The 24,280-nt window shown below is 40.9% G+C and overlaps 1 protein-coding gene across 3 annotated transcripts; it reads right to left on the bottom strand.

Annotated features, from left to right (window-relative positions):
* Positions 1–1,257: 1,257 nt before the first annotated feature.
* On the bottom strand, positions 1,258–23,607 carry LOC146567551 (uncharacterized). 3 transcript variants are annotated; one of them, XM_085287500.1, is made up of 4 exons: positions 23,518–23,607; positions 21,986–22,088; positions 17,973–18,569; positions 1,258–2,089 (listed from the first exon to the last, which is right to left on the bottom strand). In XM_085287500.1, the coding sequence occupies exons 2-4, from the start codon at positions 22,001–22,003 to the stop codon at positions 1,400–1,402; spliced, it is 1,305 nt and encodes a 434-aa protein (XP_085143626.1). In that variant the 5' UTR covers positions 22,004–22,088; positions 23,518–23,607; the 3' UTR covers positions 1,258–1,399. The 3 variants fall into 3 exon arrangements, with proteins under 3 accessions (XP_085143626.1, XP_085143628.1, XP_085143627.1); XM_085287502.1 differs by lacking the exon at positions 23,518–23,607 and adding an exon at positions 23,172–23,288; XM_085287501.1 differs by lacking the exon at positions 23,518–23,607 and having other exon boundaries at positions 21,986–22,288.
* Positions 23,608–24,280: the final 673 nt, after the last annotated feature.

Genomic DNA, 24,280 nt, shown 5'->3' with positions numbered 1-24,280 from the left:
AAGGAGATGCTGTGCCCTCAACGTCGAGTGGCATTTTCTCATCCGAGACTTCAGTGGAAATTTCAGATTCAGGATCTGACACAGACTAATTCATGTTCTACACAGTTCTAACAAGTTCACAGAAAATTCTGTTTAATTAGAACCAGATATTTGAGTTGATTGTAATGTTTACACAGTTGTTGTAATTTGTGTTTTAACAATTTTTTGATTGATGTTTTGTTTCCTTTACAATATTATACAATAAAAACAATCTTTTTTTATTCGGGCTACTCAAATTTATTTCGGGCTACCAAAAACTAAAGAGTGCCTGCCCGAAGGGCTACCAGGGATTTTAAAATTTTGCGAGCCCTGGATGTTATCCCTGCATGGCTCTTTAAAGAGGTTTTTCCCTCGATTGGAACCTCAGTCCTTGCTGTTATAAATAGCAGTATGACTTCCAGTGTGGTTCGCGATGGTTTTAAACATGCAATTGTACATCCTTTATTACAAAAAACTTTCCTTGAACCCTCAGTTTGCTCAAATTGTAGACCGATCTCAAAACTCCCAGAACATAGTATTTACCCAATTCAATAAAATTTTGATACTAATGGTATTATGGAGGTTTTTTAATCTAGTTTTAAACATTTACATTCCACTGAAACAGCACTCTCACAGGTTTTTAATGACATTCTTATAGAAAATGAAATGATTTTTGAACTAAAGTGGACGATAGAAGATTGAAAAATGCTGCCTGGTCTGATGGGTCTCAATTTCTGCAACACTCAGATTTTAGTGCCAGAATTTGTCTTAAACAACAAAAGCATGGATCCATCCTGCCTTGTATCAGGAAACGCTGATAAATTGAGCAAGTGAAACCACAACTTTAAAAGATTATTCTCCAAAATGAATCTTTTTGACAGCTTAAACAGAAAATCAGAAGTTTTCATACCTACAGCAAGTTTGATAAAAGATAAAAGATTTTAAAGATCTTATTTTTCAGGACAGATTTTTCATAAGCTGCAGGAACCCTGTTCAGTGTGAGTAGAGAACAGCCAAGTCTCCTCCTCTGATAAACCTCCATCTGTGCCACTGAAAACAGATCATCAGACTCTGACTGTAAACATGTTTCCATTTGTCACTTCAGTCTTTACTCTGAAATACAGGAAATGACATCATGGCTCAAAATCTTTGTCATTAAATTATTCCTTTATTTAACATTTTTTAACTTCATTTAACTTTATTTAACAAAATAAATTCAATAAAAACTTAAGAACAGGGAACTGATTTTTCATTGAACTTTTGAGAAAGAAAACGGAAATCACTGAAAAAAAAGGTAACCACTGAACACAAACACCACAGAAGAACAGTTTACAAAGATTCAAATGGAACTACGGGAACATTTTCATTCATAGCTGCCTCATTAGATCTTTACAGCAGAGTCTATCTGAACTCTGTGGAGCCTGATCTCCAGGGTTTTAAGTTGGACTCTGAAACCAGAAGAGGATGTTTCTCTCTCTTCAGATTCACTCTGATCCTGTGATGGGAACGATTTCAGCCCTGCGTGATCGCGCTGATGTTTGCACAGAGCAGATAATGAAGTGAATGTTTTGGCACATTGGTAACAGTGAAACAGTTTATTAGTAACGTGGGATCGTTTGTGTGCAGAGTATGAACTGAGATTTTTGAAGCTCTTGTCACACTGCTCACAGCTGTAGTTTCCTTCCATGTGTGTACGTTCATGCTCGTTACAATTATCTGAACGTGAGAAGCTTTTGTCACAGTGTCTGCACTTGTATGGTTTCTCTCCTGTGTGGACTCGTTTGTGTGTTTTAAGGTGACCTGCAGTGGTGAAGGATGACCCACACTGATCACAGAGGTGCTTTTTGACACCACTGTGAAAGAGTTTGTGTCGTTTTAAGTCACCTGATGTGGGGAAGCTTCTCCCACATTGTTTGCAGTATTTCAGTTTGTCTCCAGTGTGTTTACGTTGATGTATTTTTAGGCCGGCTTGCTGACTGAAAGTTTTTCCACAGATGTCACAACGAAAGTCTTTCCCACCACCACAGCGATGACAGGGTTGAGAAGTGGATCCATCTGTGTCGCTCTGCTTCTAAACAAAGACACAAAGACAGTGTAAGTCAGTCCTTCAACACTTTTATCCTGAACGTCGCCTGAAATAAAGAGCATCTCTGCGGACGTCCAATTATATTTAATTGTTTCAATTAACACACTCAGTTTACTGGGCTACGATAACTACAATACTACCACCATAATACTACAGTAATACTTCTTTAATATTATAGTAACATCTGACTTATGTGGGACTCATGTAATGGGTGGGCACAGATGGAAGTATTGTAATAGATATTGCCCCCCCTCCATAATCTCATGCATTCTTATCATTGTTATGTTATGCGTTCAGTTTTGTATTACTATTTCTGACACATACTGTGATAACTGGCAATATAGCTAGGATACTCTGATCAATGATGATTCCCACGGGTGGTGCTCACGCAGGCACTGAAACGGGCAGCTTCGGGCTCACGCAGGCACTGAATCGGGCAGCCTTGGGGTCCTGTGTGTTCTACTGCACAGATAGCCTGCAGAGCGCAGCTACGCTGAACTGAAGTGCTTGTGTTTTGTATTTGCAGGTGAGCACAAGTTATGTGTTGATAAACGGAATGATGTTGACGTATGAGAAATGTATTAGAGTATGGTACTGTCATTAATGGAACACACCGCTAATGTCGGAGTTTGTGATTTACATGATGTACCTGAACTGGTGTTAAACGGGATGTCACATCGCAAATGAGGGGATCGAGAGGGTAGTCTCCATGCGCAACAATACTAGTTGGAGGAGCATACGAGTGTGCAGAATATTGTAATATGAACATTGGTGGGAAAATACTGAGTAAATGAGTACTTTGTTAACACGTGTTCAGTAGTTATATGTAAAATGGTCGCGTGTGTTCTACTGCACAGATAGCCTGCAGAGCGCAGCTACGCTGAACTGAAGTGCTTGTGTTTTGTATTTGCAGTTGCAAAAGAGCAAGTAAAGAGAACGATTCTGAACTCATGCACGCCTGGAAGTGTCATTTGTCCAAGTGTGCAACACTTACACTTAAGTACTACCACACTAATGTTTTTAGGGTACCCACTAGAGGTGGGAATCACCATAAACCCCACAATACGATATTATCACAATACTTAACTCACGATACGATATTATTGCGATTTTTTTTTAATATATATTTTTGCAATATTCTGGGTATTGCAATACGATATTTTGTGATTTATCACATATTTTTTTCTACTGCAGATTTTGTCCATAAAGGTAAACTTTATCAATATTCATTTTATCTAATAATAAAGTCTCACACTCAGTCTTTCATGTCAGTCAGTTTTATTGCTGACAAAGTGAACGGTTTGTATAACAGTCTAGTAACTAACTTAACTGAACGTAAATATCTGGTACAATTATAGCTTAAAACAAAATATAATTTTACATTAAATAAAAAAGTTTTAAATTTAAATAAAATAAAACATTTCTTAAATTAAAATAAGTAAACTGTCCTGTTTGTTGCTGCCCTAAAAAATTAAACACATTTGGACAGTGAGGGATAGGAAAGGGAGAGAGAAAGAGGAAGGAAAAGAAAAACGGAAGGGGAGAGGGACAGTGAGAAAGGGGGGGAGGAAAAAAAATCTCCTGGATCACCTGTTGAGAGAAGAAGAATAGAAAACAAGCAAAAAAAAAAAAAAAAAACCAAAGCAACATACTAAACACAACACCATCGCATTAATCTAGCTAAGTGTAAACAGCAGTAAATACTAAATATTCAATGTTGTTGTGCAGCACGCAGGACAGACAGCGCACAATGTGCTTTGAAGTAGCAGCCAAGAAAGGTGTAATTTAAGTCTACGAGCAGTGAACATCCGTGTGCATACCTGTGTGGATCAGCGCGCTTGTATTCAAATGGTTTCCACATGTAATGGTCTGCAAGATGATGTAGCGAGCCATAGCCCCGTCCCCCAGGGCATGAAGCAGGCATGGAGGAGATCCAGGCCCCAGACATCCAGAGGCCTCAGAGTGCGAGAGCCCAAGGAGGACCACCAGAGGGGCATCTGTGCCACCCTCATGGGAAGGGCTGAGGATCCCCAGACGAGGCGTCACCCAGTAGCCACCAAGCAGAAGCTAGAGGGGGCTGCACCGGCGTGCCCGCCGGCTCTGCCGGCAGCCAGCTGTGCCAGAGTGAACCGAGCTGCAGGCCCAGAGGCCGGAGGCCCGAGGGCCCCCCGCACCCCGGAGGAGGCCTGACCGAGCAACAGGCGCCAGGCCCCGCCAGGTAGCCACCGGGAGTGAGCCAGTACATACTTGAGTGCCCAGCCCCGGACACCAAGAACCACCAATGCACCGACCCCTGAGGGCATCAGTCACCGGCAGGGAGTGTGGTGAGCGGAGATAGGCCTTGGAGGGCCTGGGAGTTCCCAGAGAGGTGGAGTCTAAGACCCGACCTGACATATAGACACAGACAAACAAGCACACACAGACACAAACATGCATTCCCACCCTCATGCACACATATACAAACACTCAGCACTCACCCAACGTAAGGAACCCAGACCCAAGAGATGTTACCCTTCCCCCCGGGGTGGAGGCAAGTAGACCGTCCCAGGCTCCGCAGCAGCAGGGAGGCCAATCGGACAGCCAACATCTCCTCCCAGCCACCCGCCCCGATGATTAGCAGAGAACGGGGGTGTGTGAAGACCCCATACCTCCCTCCTCCCGCTCATGTGTAGTGTTGCTGCGTGTTGTTCTAAAGTGCATTTAAAACAAGGGAGAGCATGGTGCTGCTGCTAGAGTTAGCACGGCCCCTCCCGAGAACCCTCAATGTCTACATGGATTTAAAATTGAGAGGTGGGCACCAGCGCCAGAGGTAGGTTTGAGTACACAGACCGTCCACTGGACGCCGTTAACGTGCCCACCCTCAAGGCCCTATATATATGTGTGTGTTATGAGAGTGTAAGTAATGTGGATGTCTAAGTTGTGAGATAAAATTGAGGCACAGGTGGCCAGAAGGGGACAGGGGGGGGGGGGGGAATGTCTCCCCTGCACCCTCGTGACACACCCACACCCCAAGGCCCTACCTGTGTGGGTGAGTGTGGTGGAGCGGGAAGAGGGAGGTAGCCGGGGATGGGGAGGAAAAGGAGGGAGGGGAGGATGCCCCTCCCTAGGGCCAGCTCCCCCGCTGACCCCAGTAGGCACCCCCGTCCTCTGGTACCCACCAAGGCAAGGGAGCCCAGGTCCATCCAGACCGGGCCTACGGTAGCACTGCCAAGCCCCACAGGACCCGGGGCAGCCCACCCTACCCCACCGCAGAGGAAACTGTACGCACCCCAACATTCAATCGTCTCCCAGACTACACAAGACAACAGACACCCAGGTTAAGTTTATTCTCCACCTCTCCTATGTCTCTCCCCCACCTGCAACGGAACAACCTCCCCGCCAGTTGAAGAGCCCCCCAGTTAGGCCAATGTACAGACCATCCTCCAGCCCCGCTGCACGCAGCCACGAGGAGAACAACCTCTAAGAGTGACCAGAGCCACTAACCAGGTTATGAACACAACCCCCGGGTTAAGCCCTCCAGGGATAACGTCTCTAGGGGTCCTCCAGGCACCCTAAGCCCGTCCCAACTCCATATCAACCACAGTAGCTAAGGCGGGACCAAACCACGACCCCCTACCCCCGCTAGGTGATGGAGCCGATCAAAGGAGCCCAGAGGGATTGATCTAATGTGGTGGCAGAGGCTATATCGAGACTAATGTGATCTATTAGAAGGTTTCTATATTGGCTAGAATTAAGATTATTTTTATTTTTCCAGTTCATGAGGACCGTTTTCTTGGCGATGCATAGGGCAGTAAAAACCATGTGGACTGTATTAGTTTCTGTAGTGACCTCATCCAGTTTTCCCAACAAGCATACTAAAGGGGAGGTTGGAATTTTACATTTCAGACACTTTGATAAGTCTTCACATATCTCGTGCCCAAACTTCTGCACTGGTGGACAGAACCAAAGAGCGTGAATGTAGTAATTGTCTGGTGTATTGCCTTGACAGTGTGAGCAGTTGTTGGAAGATGTAAAGCCCATCTTGAACATCCGATGACCTGTATAGTGCACTCTATGTAGTATTTTGTATTGTATTAATTGCAGACTGGGATTTTTAATCAATTTAAAGGTTTTTAAGCATACCTGAGACCAGAAGTTTTGGTCTAAGCTGACTGATAAATCTGCTTCCCACTTTGCAATAGGAAGGGCTATTGATTCATCTAATTTAGAAAGTGTTCTGTATATATTAGATAATAATTTGGGGGGTTTAAGACTAAGGAAATGTGCCGCACTTGGTGGTGTTTGTAATTCAACTTGACTGAGGTTAAATTTCTTTTTTACTATGGATTTAATTTGTTGATATTCTAAAAATCTTTTCTTGTTGATCCCATATTGTGCAACTAGTCTGTCAAATGGAATAAATTCTGTTCCCTCTAATATATGTTCTAAGTATTTAATTCCTTTACAACTCCATTCTGGGAAATTAATCATATTATTGTTTTGTAATATGTCAGGGTTATTCCAGATAGGTGTACGTTTGCATGGGATTAATGAAGACTCCGTTATTTTTAGAAACTCCCACCATGCTGTCAGAGAAAAGCTGATGTTGATACTTTTAAAGCATTCATGTCTTTTGATGTTTGAGCTAATAAATGGTAGGTCTGAAATCTCTAGATCCTTGCATAGTGCCTGTTCAACATCTAGCCAGGGCTCATCTAAGAAGGTATGTTTTAACCATTCTGAGATGAACTGAAGCCTGTTGGCTAAGAAGTATTGGTGAAAATTAGGCAGATCTAATCCTCCTCTATCCTTGGTTCTTTGTAGCGTTTTTAAGCTAATACGCGGGGGTTTATCTTTCCAAAGGAATTTGGAAATATATGAATCCAGAGATCTGAACCAATCTTGTGATGGTTTGTTAGGGATCATCAAAAACAAGTAATTTATTTTTGGCAAGATCATCATTTTTATAGTGGCGACCCTTCCCATGGGTGATATGGGTAAAGATTTCCATCTAGTCAGATTGCCTTCTACTTTCTTTAGAAGTGGGATGTGGTTTAATTTAGTTAAGTCTGAAAGCTTAGGAGAAACATTAATACCTAAATATTTAATATTTCCGGATTGTAGTGGGGCAGAGGAAGAATTATGGAAGGAGCAGTTAATGGGGAGAACTGTAGCTTTTGGTCAGTTAATTGAATAATCTGAAACTCTTGAAAACCAGTTTATTAGAGTAATTACCTCAGAGAGGTTGGTTTGTGTGTTTTGCAGAAAAAGCAACACATCATCCGCATAGACTGATTTTATGTTCTATGTTCTTACATTTTACATATTTGTTTTTTGTTAAGTTGCCTAATAATTATGCACAGTAATAGTCACCTGCACACACAGATATCCCCCTAAAATAGCTAAAACTACAAACAAACTAAAAACTACTTCCAAAAACATTCAGCTTTGATATTAATGAGTTTTTTTGGGTTCATTGAGAACATGGTTGTTGTTCAATAATAAAATTATTCCTCAAAAATACAACTTGCCTAATAATTCTGCACTCCCTGTAATGTATTCTGTAGAGAATGTCGAAAAAGCGTCGCAACGAAAGGTTCGAGCACCACTAATCTTTTCCACCATTTACAACTGCGCCATAAAGTGCAGTATGAAGAGTGTGTGAAATTGCGTGCTGTAGCCCAGACCGCAAAGTCTTCCGAGGTTCCTTTTTTTTTTTTTTTTTTTTTTGTTTTTTTGGCCTGTCCCGTTTGGCTCTTTTGCCATCAGAATTGTTGTCTAAAGGCAAAGGAAGATGCCCAACGGATTTACTTTACCAAACTGACCATCCCAGCCTTGCCGTAATGGTCCATTTGATTCACCTTTTATTGTTTATTTTATTTTCACTTAATGAATACGGGACAGACTTGACTGGGGGAAAGAAGGGGAGAAAGAAAGAGGGAAAGAGAAACAGCTGAGAAGAGGGACGGGGGAGAAGGGCAAAAGACAAAAACCAACAGAACGGGCAGAGAAAAAAAATGCATATATCAATCACCTGGATCACCTGCTGAGAAAGAAAAAAGAAAGCAAGCAGAAGAGAACAAGAGTAATAGAATAAACAACATCACAATGATATATGGGAATATGACAGTAAATACTAAATGTTAAACATTATTGTGCAGCACATAAGATCAACAGAACACAGTGTGCTTTGAGGTAGGAGCCAAAAAGGGTGTAGTTTGTGGGTGTGATCACCCGTGTGTACACCTGTGAGCATGGACACGCTTGTTTTTTGTTTTTTTAAAAGGTTCCTTCATGTAATAATCTGCTAGAGGGTGTGGGGGGGCCACAGCCCCGTCCTCCAGGGCGTGAAGCAGGTGTGGAGGAGATCAAAACTCCAGACATCCAGAGGCCCCCAGAACACAAGAGACCAAGGAAGACCAACAGAGGGGCAGCTGCGCCATTGTCCCGGAAAGAGCTGAGGAGAGTCCCAGATGAGGGCTCACTCAGCAGCCGCGGAGCAGAAGCCAGGGGGAGTTGCAGTGACGCGCCCGTGAGCTCCGCCGGCAGCCAGCTGCGCCTGAGTGACCGAGCCCCAGGCCGAGAGGCCGGGTGCACCCCACCTCCGAAGTGACCCGAGCGAGCCCCAGGCTCCAGGCCCCGATAAGCGGCCGCCAAGGAGTGAGCCGGTGTGTACCTGGACGCCCATCCCCGGACACAAAGAACCACCAACGCACCGATGTCTGAGGGGGTCCGCCACTGGCAGGGGAAGTGGTGGTAGGGGGAGATAGGCCTCCAAACCTTGGAGGGCCTGAGATGTCCCCAGAGAGGTGGCGCCTGACACCCAACCTGACATATAGACACAGACATACAGGCACACACAGATACAAACATCCATTCCCACCCTCATGCTCTCATATGCACTTACTCCACACTCAACCAACGTGGAGACAGACATAAAGAGACGTTGTACACACGATCACACTCCCCAAGCGTACTCTACAAACCGGGTCTAGGTGCCCCCGCCCCTGGAGGGGGGAACTGCACCCAGACCCAGGTGGTGTTTCCCTTTTCCCTGCGGTGGGGGGAGGCAGACCGCCCCGACTCCGCAGCAGCAGGAAGGCTCCACACTCCAGACCGCAGTCGGACGGCCAACTCCTCCTCCTAGTCCTAGCCCCCCTGCTCCAGCAGGTCGCAGAGAACGGGGGTGAGAGAAGACTCCGAACCTCCCTCCACCCGCTCATTGTAATGTTGATGCATGTGTGTTCTAAGGTGCATTTAAAACCCAGGAGGGCTTGGAGCTACCTGCCAGAGAGCAGCAGGTAAGCGCATGGTCCCAGCAGCAGGTGGAAACGCTTGCTGCTGAAAATGCCACGCTAAGGGAGTCGGTGAAATGTCTCACAGATAATGTTACCCAGCTCAATAGAGAAAATAAAAAAATAAAAGAAACAGTTATCGATCTACAAGCTCGTAGCATGCGTGATAATCTGGTATTTTCTGGTATTCCAGAAGCCGCTGGAGAGGACGCGGAGACCACGGTAAAAAGCTTCATCAAAACCCACCTGAAGCTGCCGGAGGACACTGTGAAGAACATCGTCTTCGATCGGGTACATCGCCTCGGCCCCATTCGGGCTACGGCCGGGAGACCACGTCCTATCGTGGCCAAATTCGGCCACTTCAAACAAAAGCAACATGTGAAAAGCCGCGGCAGGGAATTAAAAGGAACGGACTTCAGCGTGAACGACCAGTTCCCCAAAGAGATCTTGGAACGACGCAGGGTCCTCTTCCCAATCCGACGCGGCTTCATCCAGAAGGGCTCCCGCGCTGTCATCGCTGTGGACCGGCTGTACGTGGACGGACAGCTCCACCGCGACCCCAACATCACTCCGTGGCTGTATTAACCTCACACCAGATAAGAATCAGCTACACCATTTCCCTATCCACTCACACTAACTTGCATTAACATCTGTTTAACTTACCAGTATCAAATCGCATCTTAAAGTGTGATTTCATAGCAGAATTAACACCGTCACTCTCCGTCAGTGATTTAATTGGAATGTTTACGTTTTGTTTCTGGGTTGTTTTTTTTTCTCGTTTTTTTTTTTTTTTTTTCCTCCTCTCTTTTCCCCCTCTTGGTTTTATGCTGCTCACCCCTGTCCTTGGTTTCTTTCTTTATTCCTTTCACTGCCTCGATCACCTGCTTCGACACTCATCCACAAACATCCTTTATTTCGACACATACGCACCATGCGCTCAACGGCAGCACATTTACATCAGTCAGACAGCGCACACAGTCATATAAGATACACACACACTTAAGCCAAGCCTACTCATATTAGTAACTATGCATACACAAAGTCAGACTCAGGGAGCATCTCGCCACACATTTTTTCTCTCTCTCCTTCTCTTTATTTATGAACAAGTGACGTATTCTCTCCACCTGTCTAAGCAACGCACATAGCATACATCCCTAGTTATACACAAACATCTATGGGTACACTGAGGTTCATTACATGGAATATAAATGGAGCTGGCTCCAGAGAAAAGAGGTTAAAAATATTTAACCAACTCAAAAAACTACAGGCAGATGTTGTCCTATTACAAGAGACCCACAGACCTCTTAGAGGTTCGAATGAACTTAAAACACCTGAGTTTCCTAATGTGTTCTCAGCTTGTTATAATTCTAGACAAAGGGGAGCAGCAATTTTAATACATAAAGATATTAATTTCACAGTACTCGATACAGTTATAGATCCAGAGGGCAGATTCTTAATCATTAAACTATCTATACTTGATAAAAAGCTATGTATTGCAAGTGTATATGGTCCAAATGTTGATGATCCCTCATTCTTTCACGGTTTTTTCAGTGCACTCTCTGAACACTTAGATGGCACACTTGTTCTTGGAGGTGACCTCAACCTTGGACTAAATGAAGACATGGATAGGCTCAATACAGCGGGAACTCAGCGTAATTGGCAGTCCACAAATATAATCAAACAGTATATGAGCGACTTTGGTCTTTGCGATGCATGGCGCTCCCTTCACCCCACCAGTAAGGAATATACTTTTTTCTCACATGTCCATCACTCCTACTCTCGTCTGGATTATTTTTTGGTCAGCAGCTCACTGCTGAACGACATTTCAGACACTGAGATTCACCCTATAGCTGTCAGCGATCATGGTCCTGTATCTTTAACACTAATGCACAAGAATAATACTACGCCAAGAAAAAACTGGAGATTTAATATATCACTACTTAAAGATGAAGACTTTATTAAATATTTTAAAAAAGAGTGGACTTCATATTTGAACTATAATGACATTCCCGAAACATCAGCTTCTGTTCTATGGGAAGCAGGGAAAGCTGTGATGAGAGGTAAAATAATTTCTTTCTCATCACATAAAAAGAAAAAAGAAAACAAAAATATTCAGGAATTAGAAAAAAACATCAAATCACTAGAAGAAGCCTACGCATCCCACCAAGATCAGGAAACATTGAACAAAATACGCAAAACAAAACTAGAATTAAATGAGATAATTGATAAAAAAACAAAATTCTTAGTACAAAGACTGCGCCTACAAAATTATGAACATGGTAATAAATCCGGTCAATTTCTAGCAAACCAGCTAAAAATAAATAAAGAAAAAACAACTATATGTGCTGTTCAAGATTCATCTGGGAACACAATATATGATCCGATACAAATAAACAACATTTTCAGGGATTTCTATAAAACGTTGTATTCACCACAAATAAACCCATCTAAAAAAGAAATTGATCAGTTTTTGGACAACATAACTCTTCCAAAATTATTGGACACTCAAGCAATGGCACTGGATTCACCACTGACACCAGGTGAACTCCAGGAAGCCCTGATAAGTATGCACAATAATAAGGCTCCAGGTCCAGATGGCTTTCCTGCAGAATTCTACAAAGAATTCTGGTCGATTCTAGCACCAGTTTTCTACAGAACGTTGTTGGAAATTAAAGAAAAGGGCAGACTTCCATCAAATATGAATTCTGCAAACATTAATCTCCTGCTAAAACCAGGCAAAGACCCTGTATATCCCTCAAGCTATCGTCCAATATCCCTTATAAATGTAGACCTTAAAATAATCTGCAAAGCTCTCTCAAAGAGACTGGAGAAAATAACCCCCCTCTTAATTCATCCTGACCAAACTGGTTTCATAAAAGGTAGGCACTCATCAACAAATACACGTAGATTACTTAATTTGATAGACTACTCATACAGTAAAAACCTAGAAACTACAATATTCTCTTTAGATGCAGAAAAAGCATTTGACAGAGTTAACTGGAAATTTCTATTTGCAACTTTACACAAATTTGGTTTTGGATCCTCTTTCATAAACTGGTTAAAAATATTATATAATTCCCCAACAGCTTGTGTTAGAACAAATGACCAGACATCCTCCAGCTTCTGTCTCTTGAGGGGCACCAGGCAGGGATGCCCACTCTCCCCTTCACTATTTGCAATTTTTATTGAACCACTAGCAGCAGCAATTAGACAGAATTCAGTAATTAAGGGCATAAAATGCAAGAACGTGGAACATAAAATCAGCCTTTATGCGGATGATGTGTTACTCTTTCTCCAAAATTCACAAACCAATATCTCTGGGGTGATTGAATTGATAAACTCTTTTGCAAGAATATCAGATTACTCAATTAACTGGTCAAAATCTACAGTCCTACCGATTAATTGCTCCTTCCATAATTCCTCTTCTACACCACTGCAATCGGGAAATATAAAATATTTAGGTATTAATGTTTCTCCCAAGCTTGCAGATCTAACTAAATTAAACCATATCCCACTTTTAAAGAAGGTAGAAGATGATCTGGCTAGATGGAAATGTCTACCCATATCACTCATGGGAAGGGTTGCCGCTATAAAAATGATGGTCTTACCAAAAATAAATTATTTATTCTCAATGATCCCAACTAAACCGCCACAAGATTGGTTCAGATCTTTAGATTCATGTATGTCCAAATTCCTTTGGAAAAATAAACCCCCACGTATAAGCTTAAAAACACTACAAAAGACCAAGGATAAAGGAGGACTAGAACTGCCTAACTTTCAGCACTACTTCTTAGCCAACAGGCTTCAGTTTATCTCAGGATGGCTAAAACATACCCTCTTAGATGAACCTTGGCTAGATGTAGAACAAGCACTCTGCAATAATCTAGAGATCTCAGACCTACCATTTATCAGCTCAAACATCCAACGACATGAATGCTTTAAAAGCATCAACATCAGCTCTTCTCTGACAGCATGGTGGGAGTTTCTAAAATTGACGGCGTCTTCATTAATCCCATGCAAACGTACACCTATCTGGAACAACCCTGACATATTACAAAACAATAATATGATAAACTTTTCAGATTGGAGTGATAAAGGAATCAAATATTTAGAACATATACTAGAAGGAACAGAATTTATTTCATTTGACGGACTAGTTACACAATATGGGATCAACAAGAAAAGATTTTTAGAATATCAACAAATTAAATCCATAGTAAAAAAGAAATTTAAACCGGGTCAAGTTGAACTACAAACACCACCAAGTGTGGTTCAATTTCTTACTCTTAAACCCCCCAAATTACTATCCAAAATATACTGAATGCTTTCTAAAACAGATGAATTAATATCACTTCCTATTGCAAAATGGGAAGCGGATTTATCAGTTAACTTAGACCTAAACTTCTGGTCTCAGATTTGCTTAAAAACCTTTCGTCTTCCGAGGTTCCTGCCGTGAAACAGACCACCTTACAACACTCATATACTCGTGCTGTGGGGGGAAATTACTAAAGCAGTGGCCTATCATATTGCTAAAGACATGGTCCCCATCTCAAATGTGGAACAAGAGGGCTTTATACAGCTGCTAAAAACTCTTGACCGAAGATACCAGTTACCTAGCCGGAAATACTTCACCAGAGAAGCACTGCCAAAAATGTATACTGAAGTTAGACAGAGTCTCGCTGCCCAGCTCACCAAAGTGTCTCACTTCGCACTGACAACCGACATGTGGTCCAGCAGGACATGCGAGCCATATATGAGTGTGACTATAGATTTCATGGAAGACTGGGAACTGAAAACTGCCTGTCTCCAGACCAGCTACTTTCCTCAAGACCACACCGGAGAGCATATAGCTGAAGCCCTGCAGGATGTGCTCAAAACCTGGAAGCTCAACCCGACAGGACTGGTTGCTATAACAGCTGACAACGGGGCTAATATTGTCAAGGCGGTTCAACTGAACAAGTGGCCGAGGATCCAGTGTTTTGGTCACAGGCTTCATCTGGCCATTGGTAAGTGCAATACTGAATTTGTTGATTTGAAAAAAAAAACGCTAATAAATGAAAAGTGTATAGAGTCTCTTGTAGAGCTAAACATGCCTATGGACCACAAGACAAATATTTTTATAAGTCATAGCCAGCATATACATCTATCACTTAGAAATCGAAAGTTAGTTGAATAAATAAATAAACTATCCCTATTAAATCCAATAAACGTATTGGGGTGTATTTGTCTTTGTATTAGATTGAGTTGTGACACTAAATGAGGACCACAGCTGAGACAAGACAGGGATACATTTTTAAATACATAGTGAGATTAAAAGGTGTTTAAAAAAAAAAAAAAAAATACATGTTCTAATCATTTGGTGATCTGGTGATTTTACCAAGATAGTTTAACTAGAACCATTTCTAGGTTATACAATACACGACACATTTTGCAAATATTGTTAAGTCTTATGCATCACATTCTATACAACTGAGATGGATGTTAATTTGCCTTTGAGTGATTTGCATCTTAACATAACAATTAAAGTGATTTTAAAAGTTTGTATTTTGTGTGTCACAGGACATGCTATGGATGATGCTCACATTACCCGGGCTATTTCTCTGTGTAAGAAAGTCGTCAGCAGCTTCTCCTACAGCTGGAGGAAGAGAAGAGAGCTGGCTGAAGTGCAAATACAGGTGGGTCTTCCAAGTCACCAGCTACTCACAGAGGCAACAACTCGCTGGGGATCAAGGCTTCTCATGATAGAGAGAGTTCTGGAGCAGCAAAGAGCACTTTCTAAAGTCCTCTCTGTCGACATGAAAACCAGACCTCTAGTCCCTACTTGGCAGGGCATAGAGGTCCTGGATGCAGTTCAGAAAGCTCTCAAACCCTGTCAGGACTTCACTGATGCACTTTCAGGAGAGAAGTATGTGACCTTGTCCTATGTCAGACCTGTGCTACACCTGTTTAACACTAGTCTCCTGGCACCTGGAGAGGAGGATAGTGAGCTGTGTAAATCCATCAAGACCCGCATTGTGGATTACCTCAACAATAAATATGCAGATCCATCCACCAGTGACCTGTTGGACATGGCTTCTTTTGTGGATCCACGGTTCAGGGCGAAATACATCCCTAGTGAGAAGATTAATGCACTAAAACATAAGCTCATCTTGGAGGCAGAGTCTCTGCTCAGCTATCAGGGTACGTGTTTGTCTGAGCTGACTGATCCAGCCGTGCCTGAGTCTGCAGACCGAGAAGAAGCAGCAGTAGGACACACAGCTAAAAAAAAGAGATCACTGGCAAGCTTCTTCCAGCACAGCACAGCCACCAACACTGGTTTCACAAAAAGGGAAGCAATCGAATTTTCTAGCTACCTGTTGTCAGTTTGTGTAGAGAGTGATGCTGACCCTCTCAAATGGTGGGAACATGAAGTTGCTTTTCCAGCACTGAGCCTCCTGGCCAAGAAATATCTTTTTGCGCCAGCTACCGGCTCCGAACATTATTAGCAAACAAAATATCGTGATACTACGCAGTATCGATTTTTTTTCCCCACCCCTAGTACCCACATAGGCAAGGCAAATTTATTTGTATAGCACAATTCAACAACAAGGTGATTCGAAGTGCTTTACAGAGACATTAGAAACAAAAACAAATAAAAAGCATGATTTAAAATTGATTAAAACAAGCAAACAAACAAACTAACTAAACACACACATTTCACACCTGTTCGCGCGACCTGTTCGACACTTATCGTAAGGGGAGCTACCAGTCCTTCTGTGGACGAGCTACTTTCTATTTTAAATTCCCTGAATTTAAAATACTCTCTAGACCCAGTCTAGACCCAGCTGGGGAGCTACCCAGAGCTCTAATCCCACTTAACAAACAAACAAACAAACAAAACAGTATATAAAATCAAAACAGATAAAATCAGAACAGTAGATAAAATCAGTAGTTAAATGTAAGTTTTAAAATTTAAGCTTAACTAATTAACAAACAAACAAAACAGTATATAAAATCAAAACAGATAAAATCAGAAATAGATAAGATCAGTAGTTAGTGTAAGTTTTGAAATTTAAGCTTAAAAGTGTGGATTTGGTGCTTTATTCAAATGCAGCTGAGAATAGGTGAGTCTTCAACCTGGATTTAAATAAACTGAGTGTCTCAGCTGATCTGAGGCTTTCTGGGAGTTTGTTCCAGATATAAGGAGCATAAAAGCTGAATGCAGCTTCTCCGTGTCTGGTTCTGACTCTGGGAACTGATAAAAGACCGGATCCAGATGACCTGAGGGATCTGGAAGGTTCATACTGGGTTAGGAGGTCACTGATGTATTTTGGTCCTAAACCATTCAGCGCTTTATAGGCCAGCATCAGAACTTTAAAGTCTATCCTCTGACGGACAGGCAGCCAGTGTAAAGACCTCAGAGCTGGACTGATGTGGTCCACTTTTTTGGTCTTAGTGAGGACTCGAGCAGCAGAGTTCTGAATGAGCTGTAGTTGTCTGACTGATTTTTTAGATAGATCTGTAAAGATGCTGTTACAGTAATTAAGCCTACTAAAAATGAATGCATGGACTAGTTTTTCCAGGTCCTGTTGAGACATCAGATCTTTTATCCTTGAAATATTCTTGAGGTGATAGTAAGCTGATTTTGTTATTGTCTTAATGTGTTTTTCTAAGTTTAGGTCTGCATCCATCACTACACCCAAATTTCTCGCCTGGTTTGTGGTTTTTAGATGTATAGATTGAAGTTCTCTGGTGACCTGTAATCGTTTTTCTTTGGCGCCAAAGACTATTACTTCAATTTTGTTTTTGTTTAGTTGGAGAAAATTGTGGCACAACCAGTCATTAATTTCCTCAATGCATTTACCAAGAGCCTGTACAGGGCCTCGGTCTCCTGGTGACATTGTGATATATATTTGTGTGTCATCTGCATAGCTGTGGTAGTTTATTTTGTTGTTCTTTATAATCTGTGCCAGTGGGAGCATGTAAATGTTAAACAGAGGGGGTCCCAAGATGGAACATAGTGCTAAACTACTGTAACACTGCAATAATACTAATTTAATACTGCATTAAAAACACTGTAATTGTGCAGTTATAACACTCAGCTGACTGGGACACAAAAAAACACTATTACCCCCAATGACACTGCAATTATAACATTAAATGGCTATTTTAACACTAAAAGTACTAAAGCTATATGAAAGCAATGATACTACAGCTACAATACTACGAAACATTACGTAACGATACAACTTTGTTAACGATATCAGAAGATTACTGAATGGTTTGGTTTTGTACTTAATTTATGTTTTATTTTATTCCATTTACACCTGACAGAGGAATGAGCTGCTGTAAACCAAAGGCCATTTATACAGAAATAACACCATGATATACCACGAAGCTGCCTGAAGATTAAATAACAGCAACATATCAATTTTCAGCATTTTTAGTTTTTCATGATCGTGTAAACAAAAATCATAAGTGAAATGAAACTCTGAATAATGGCTCAGAGCTACTCTTCGGTGCAGTAGCAGTGCTAACATGCTAACACAATTTAATGAGCAGGCTTGTTCCAAACAGTCAGACTGAACTTACAAGAATAAAATAAAAATACATACCTCACAGTAACTGCACTTGTAGAGTCTCTTTCTGGTGTGGATCTGTTGGTGTTTTCTCAGGTACTGTGGAGTTTTAAAAGTCTTCTCACACAGGTCACATTGATAAGGTCTCTCCTCAGTGTGGGTAAACATGTGGCTTTGTAAGTGTGTGTCTGTTGTAAAGTATTTGCCACACTGATCACACCAGTACACATCTTCTCCGGAGTGAATGCGTAGGTGTATATTTCGGCTCCGTAGCTGGCTGAAGGTTTTTCCACAGAAGTCACAGCTGTATGCCTTAACTCCAGAGTGGGTAACTAGATGTCTCTGTAAGCTGATCTTTTGAGTAAAAGCTTTGCCGCACTGATCACAGCTGTACGCTTTAACTCCACTGTGGATGACTTGGTGTGTTTTTAGGGCTTTCTTCCAGGAAAACGACTTTCCACACAAGTCACAGCTGAACGGTCTCTCTCCAGTGTGGATGAGCTGATGTTGTTTTAGTTTAAACTTCAAAGTAAAACCATTCCCACACTCGTTACAGGTGTATTTTTTCTCTCTCTTTCTTCTGTGAGGTTTGTCGGCCTCCTGAGAGCGCTGACTTCTCGGTCCACGTTGGTCCTGCAGTGACAGAGATACAAACAGAGGCAGTGAGTGAAATGCAGTCATTAAACAAACTGAAGCTTCAAACTCCCTCCATTAACACTAGTTTTAAACCTGAAGGTGGAGCGTGGCACCAAACACCTTAAAGGTCTCTTATCCCCACCTACTGTTAGTAGTAACACATTACATCCAACCTGCTGTTAAAGATAATTAATGACTGTAAACACTCTAAAATCATGCCCATCCCTCCTGCTTGTACACAAATATTAATGCTAACACACTCAGAATAGTAATAAATGTTTACCAGGTCTGTACTTTTTTATATTTCCTGTTGCTGATTCTTATTATTAGTGTGAATGCTTGAAAAGCATTCACAGTATTGTTATTCTAATCTTTATTATTATTATTATTATTATTATTATATTTTATTCTGTATTCCGTACGTTTTTTGTAATCCTATAACTTCAAAACCGTTCAACTTAGAAAAACCATTCAAACACCGTTAGATTCCTATTCTTTTGGACAACACTGCTTCCATTTTTCATATTTTTAACATTTATATTTTTAATTTTATTCAACTTTATTCAACAAAAATTTCCCATGTATTTCAATGGGGAGACCCTTCAAATCCTCATTCAACTTACTCATTTTTAAACTCTTACTACTTCCACATACATTGACATAGAGCCACCATTCAAACTTTAAAACGAAGACAAGACATTCAACTATTCAACTTGCATTTATCTTTTCAATATCTATTATACTTTTTCTTCAGTTCCAGTTTAAGTTTCATGATGTTTTTTCACCCGTTTCAGAGTTTATAATGGGTGTGTATGGGACGGAATGTTGGGGCTAGAGTGAGGCAGCTCAACTGCTAGAGTGAGAGGAGCAAAAAAATTAATCTTAAAATCTTTTTTAAAACTGCTGCTGTGTCCGCAGCGTTTGCTCTACAGGTATGATTTTACCCTCAAAACGTAGCCATCGCTGTCCTCTTTCATCCAATGTGTTTACTATTGTCCTAGGTGTTATGGTTCTTTCGTAAATGTCACCAATGCACAGCCTCCTCCCTCCAACTCTTCCATAGACTCTAATGTTAAAATGGCTCAGAAGGTTCGTTTGAAAATCAGAAGAGCATGGTGTCTTTCCACTGTCACCACGTCCATATAATAAACTCCACAGGCATGAAAACTGAGAATTCAGTAGACTAGAAGCTGCTGTCGCTCACGGTGAAAGAATTTTGTCAATACGACTTTTACTTTTCATTTGGGAACGATTTGTTTCGGCCTGACTTTTCTGTTCATTTTAAGCAGCAAAAGTGAGGCGCATGTCTGTGTACGTGTGTATGGAGCCATTGGGTGCGGTCACTATAGCAACCAGGCTCACACCTGCCTGCTTAACGAGCTCTGCCTGCCACTGTACCAAGATTCATCTTAAGCACTTCTCTTTCAACTGCTGCTGTGTCCACAGTGTTACAGCCATCATTTTACCCTCAAATTGTCGCCATTATTGTTCTCTTTCCAACACTGTATCTTTCAAAGCTCAGGCATTTAAACTTTTTAAACTGTGTGGATCAAAGTGGAGGGATCACATTTGAGTCATTCAGTGATTCAAAGAATATGACCTTTTAATATTCATTCAGATGTTTTCTGACTCTAAATGTTCTTTTCTCATTTCTTAGGGTTTTCTAATTTACATTTAAAACATTTTCAGTTTTTTTCCAACTCCTTCTTCTGTGTAACCTTCAGCTTTTAGCAGTTCAGCACTTTTGTTTTCAGGTTAAATTCGTTTTTTTTTTTTTGTTTTTTTTTTAATCTCATTCAATGTTTTTAACTCAAAATTCAGCAATTAATTCATTTCAGTGCATACATTCAGATTCAAGCATTCACACTGCAGTTTCTTCAGAAAATGCACTTTCTAGTATAATTCTGTAATTGTCTAATTTATTCAATGATAATGAATCAAATGTAACAGTTACTAGCTTGGTTCAGTGCAGGATGATGTCAGAGTCTGATTGTAACCTGAGGGGTTTTTTTTTTACTTTTACTCTCTACATTAAAAAAATTATATCTGTATTTTCTACTCCTTACTTTTTCAAAATAGGCTTGTTACTTCTGGTTTAAGGCATTTGAGGGGAGTTATTTCATCACTGCAGGTATCAAAGATCAAATTGATTTGAACCTAAACAGTAACATGTGAAATCCAATCATGATAATGTACTAATCATGAGAGATGAAAGAGGCAAAACTGTGTGCTTTAGTCAGGGGTTAAATTGGGCCGGTGTTTGTTTTTTGGCACAAAACCTGAACGACTGCAGGTGCTGATAAGGTGCAGTCGCGGTATTTCAACATCTAGCAATACAAAGACAACAAAGAAAATATTTTTTATGTGGCAGCGTTTCTATCAGCTCAACAAATATCAGCAAACACAAAACTCTTTATGTGCATTTTGTCTCAGTGTGATTTAAAGACTGCTGTAAAAATCCTCTGCAGGTTAGTGCAGGATAAGCAGGTAAGTTTACTGTTTACTGCATTGTATTATTACATTATTATTACATTACATTAATATAGCACAAGGTAGGGCTGCACGATTAATCGTTAGAAAATCGCGATCTCGATTCATACTTATGTGCGATCTCATTTCCAAATGACAACAATTTTAAAAAAAAGAAAAAGATGACGACGACGACGATTGTACCGCATTTTGATCCGGGACGTAATCTGCATGAAAACAAGCGCTCACTCTTCCTGCTCAACAAATGACAAGGGCGGAGCCTTATACCACGTGATACAGAAGCTGTGCCGTGTGATGCTAAAATTAGCAGGGAAAAAACAGCGGAGAGCACGTCAGGGATGACGAGAAAGTGACAGGAGAAAATCCGTCCCAGTCAACCACCCAAACATCAATAACGGGAACCTTATACAGCGCTTCCCTATACACGTCGAACTTCCGCAGGCACAAAGAAATTACGGAGGCTATTACTTATCACCTGACCAAAGATATGGCTCCCATCAACACTGTGCAAAACGAGGGATTTAGGAAAATGATCAACACCCTAGACAAACGCTATACAGTGCCGTCCCGCAACAATTTTTCTATTGTTGCACTGCCTGCTCTATACACGCAGTGTCGAGCAACGGTGGAGATGGAATTTCAAGCAGTACAACATTTTGTGGCAACGACAAAATGTGAGACATTTGTTGTTTTTATGTTTATTTATTGTTTTTATGTTCAGTCTCAACTGTTACGAAGTTGATGTGCAGTTAATAAGCGCAATAAATATTTATACTGGAAAAGAGAATCGTGAGAGAATCGTGATCTCAATTCTAAGCCAAAAAATCGTGCAGCCCTAGCACAAGGTTCAGTTAGTTTAGCATAAAACATATATCGGTACTTCAGCTTTTAATGGAGTATTTCTTAACACTAGTTTCTGTCACCTTCTGTGTTGAGCTCATTGTTTTCTCTGCAGTGGCTGAGCTGAGTCCAAGTAGCTGTTGTTCCTCTGCTGCTCCGTCAGACTCTTCTCCTCCTGCTGATCAGCTGGGACACAAAACAGATCTTTGTTAGACTCCACACTGCACTGAAGTGTCTCATATGTTCATTTGAGAACACAAAGAACAAATATTTAGCTTCCCTGGGTGGGCAACTTGGTTGAAATAAACACAAAAGGTTTGAGCACCGATACCAAATTTAGCAGTATGGCACACCAGTACCAGGAGAGCAATTCCTGTTTAAAGAATGTCCTGGCCAAAAACAAATACAAAACAATCAATGGAGCTGCAAAAACTAGTACAGTGTTTCCAAACCACTGTGCCGTGGGGCACATACGTGTGCCGTGAGAAATGATCAGGTGTGCCGTACAAGATTATCCTGTCTGAGTGGGTGTAGAAATCTGAGCCATGATCTGAATAACCCTCATCACTCAGTCCACTCACACTTGGATTCTATACATGGATCAAGTCCACTGCACTACTTTCAAGTATTCTGAAACCTGTCCTCTAATGTGTGCCTTCCTCCTCTTTGTATTTACTCCTCCTCTCTGTCATTTATTCTAGCTGTCTTATTATTTATAATGTTTTCCAAGCACAGTTGGTATGGAGCACCCACAATTTAGCTGAATATGTACAATGAAAATAACAAAAACTATTCTATTGTATTCTATTCTATTTATCTTTGTTCCTCCATTTCAGTTTTGTTTGCAAACATGAAAATTATCTCACCCTCCAAAAAATTATGGAGCTTAAAAAATCAGCAGTACTTCTAAATGTGATAAAATTAGAGCACAGATCCCCTCTTAGGGGCCGAGGCTGTATTTGTTTTAAAAATGCATCTCTGGTATCTCTGGCCTATCATTATTATTTTGCTAACAGTTAAGCAGACTCACTCGCTGAATACTGATCAGTATATATCAAATAATCTTTGAAATGATTCTAATAACAGGCCTCTCACAATGAGGCCAGTTTTTACAATCACATGCCCTGTGGGCCGACACAACTTTGCCCTGATAAGAAAAAGGCAGCTGTGTTTTAGCCTGGAATACATTTATTTTTATATTTCTCATAAATGTATTTTATTATAGCGCTTTTAATGCCAACATGTCAGAATTTTTGGAATTTAAGTTACCTTAAATGGATGAAGGGTGGCGCTAGCTAGCTTGGTTAGCTAGCTGCATTCAAAAACTGTGCAGGTGCCACAGAGATGCTAACTAGCGCTTAGTAACAAACCAAAAAATAATAGAAGCTTAGCTCATTTTAAAGATTTTTTCTAATATTACCACTGTTTTCTTCTCTGTGTTTCATTAGCATTTGTTGATATTTTCTTGTAAATTAGTTTATAGCAGCTTGACTTGATGTAGAGGCTTTTTCTTTCACAGGGTTCACAAATAACTGACAACAGAGACCGAGGAGAGCAACAGAAAACTTCACTCAGGAGCTAAACTCAAGATTGACCGAACTCACATCAAAGTTACCTTAGTGCTTCTCTTTAGATGAGCCAGAACAATAAACTAAAACACAAACGCAATCAAGCGGGAACTGTGGCTTCTTCTTCTTCTTTTGGGTTTTTCTTTGGCGGTTAAAGCTTTAAGGTCCATTACCGCCACCTGCTGGACTAGATGGATAATATCCTAAATGTCATCATTCCTTTTTTATGGCTTAAATTGTTTCTCATGAAAGAAAAAAACTAATTGAGTGTCACTCTTTGTGAGCTAAAACTAGAGATTTAAAAGTATTTTAATAAACAATAAAAACTAGGACAAAATGTTTCAGTGTGTTTTATTCATAAACATAAACATCAGATGTCTTCAGCTTACCATTAGCTCCATTTCTTTAAGAGGTTTTGCTTTCTGCAGGCCGCCACAGCATACATGTTGTTTTTCCTGATTTAATAAAGGTTAAACTGACTCACTTCTCTATCATCAGATCCAAGTGTGACATTAGCCTTAATTTCCGAGGAGGGTACTTGGGTTTGGAGTCACAGCACAGTTTTCAGGTTTAATTAATGGGTTTGAGTACAGCCTGATAATTACAGGCATTCAAACTGTTTGCTGATGAACTTTGGAGGTAAAATTATAGACAGCTTTAGAAGGTTTTTCATAGGAGAAGTATAGATTGATACTTGTTCCCACTGAATAAGGTTAGATCTTTAACTGGTTGATTGATGAACCTCACAATAACTTGTGTTGCTTTGCAGATAAACTCGGCCTGGTTGGTGCAAAAAGTCATTCATCAGCA

This window comes from Mchenga conophoros, linkage group LG9 (assembly GCF_057382185.1).
Source record: "Mchenga conophoros isolate Kocher_MC1m ecotype Shallow Benthic linkage group LG9, M_conophoros_male_GT1.1, whole genome shotgun sequence".
NCBI lineage: Eukaryota > Metazoa > Chordata > Actinopteri > Cichliformes > Cichlidae > Mchenga > Mchenga conophoros.
The sequence above is the reverse complement of the archived record's forward strand: the minus strand, read 5'-3'. Positions and strand labels throughout refer to the sequence as shown.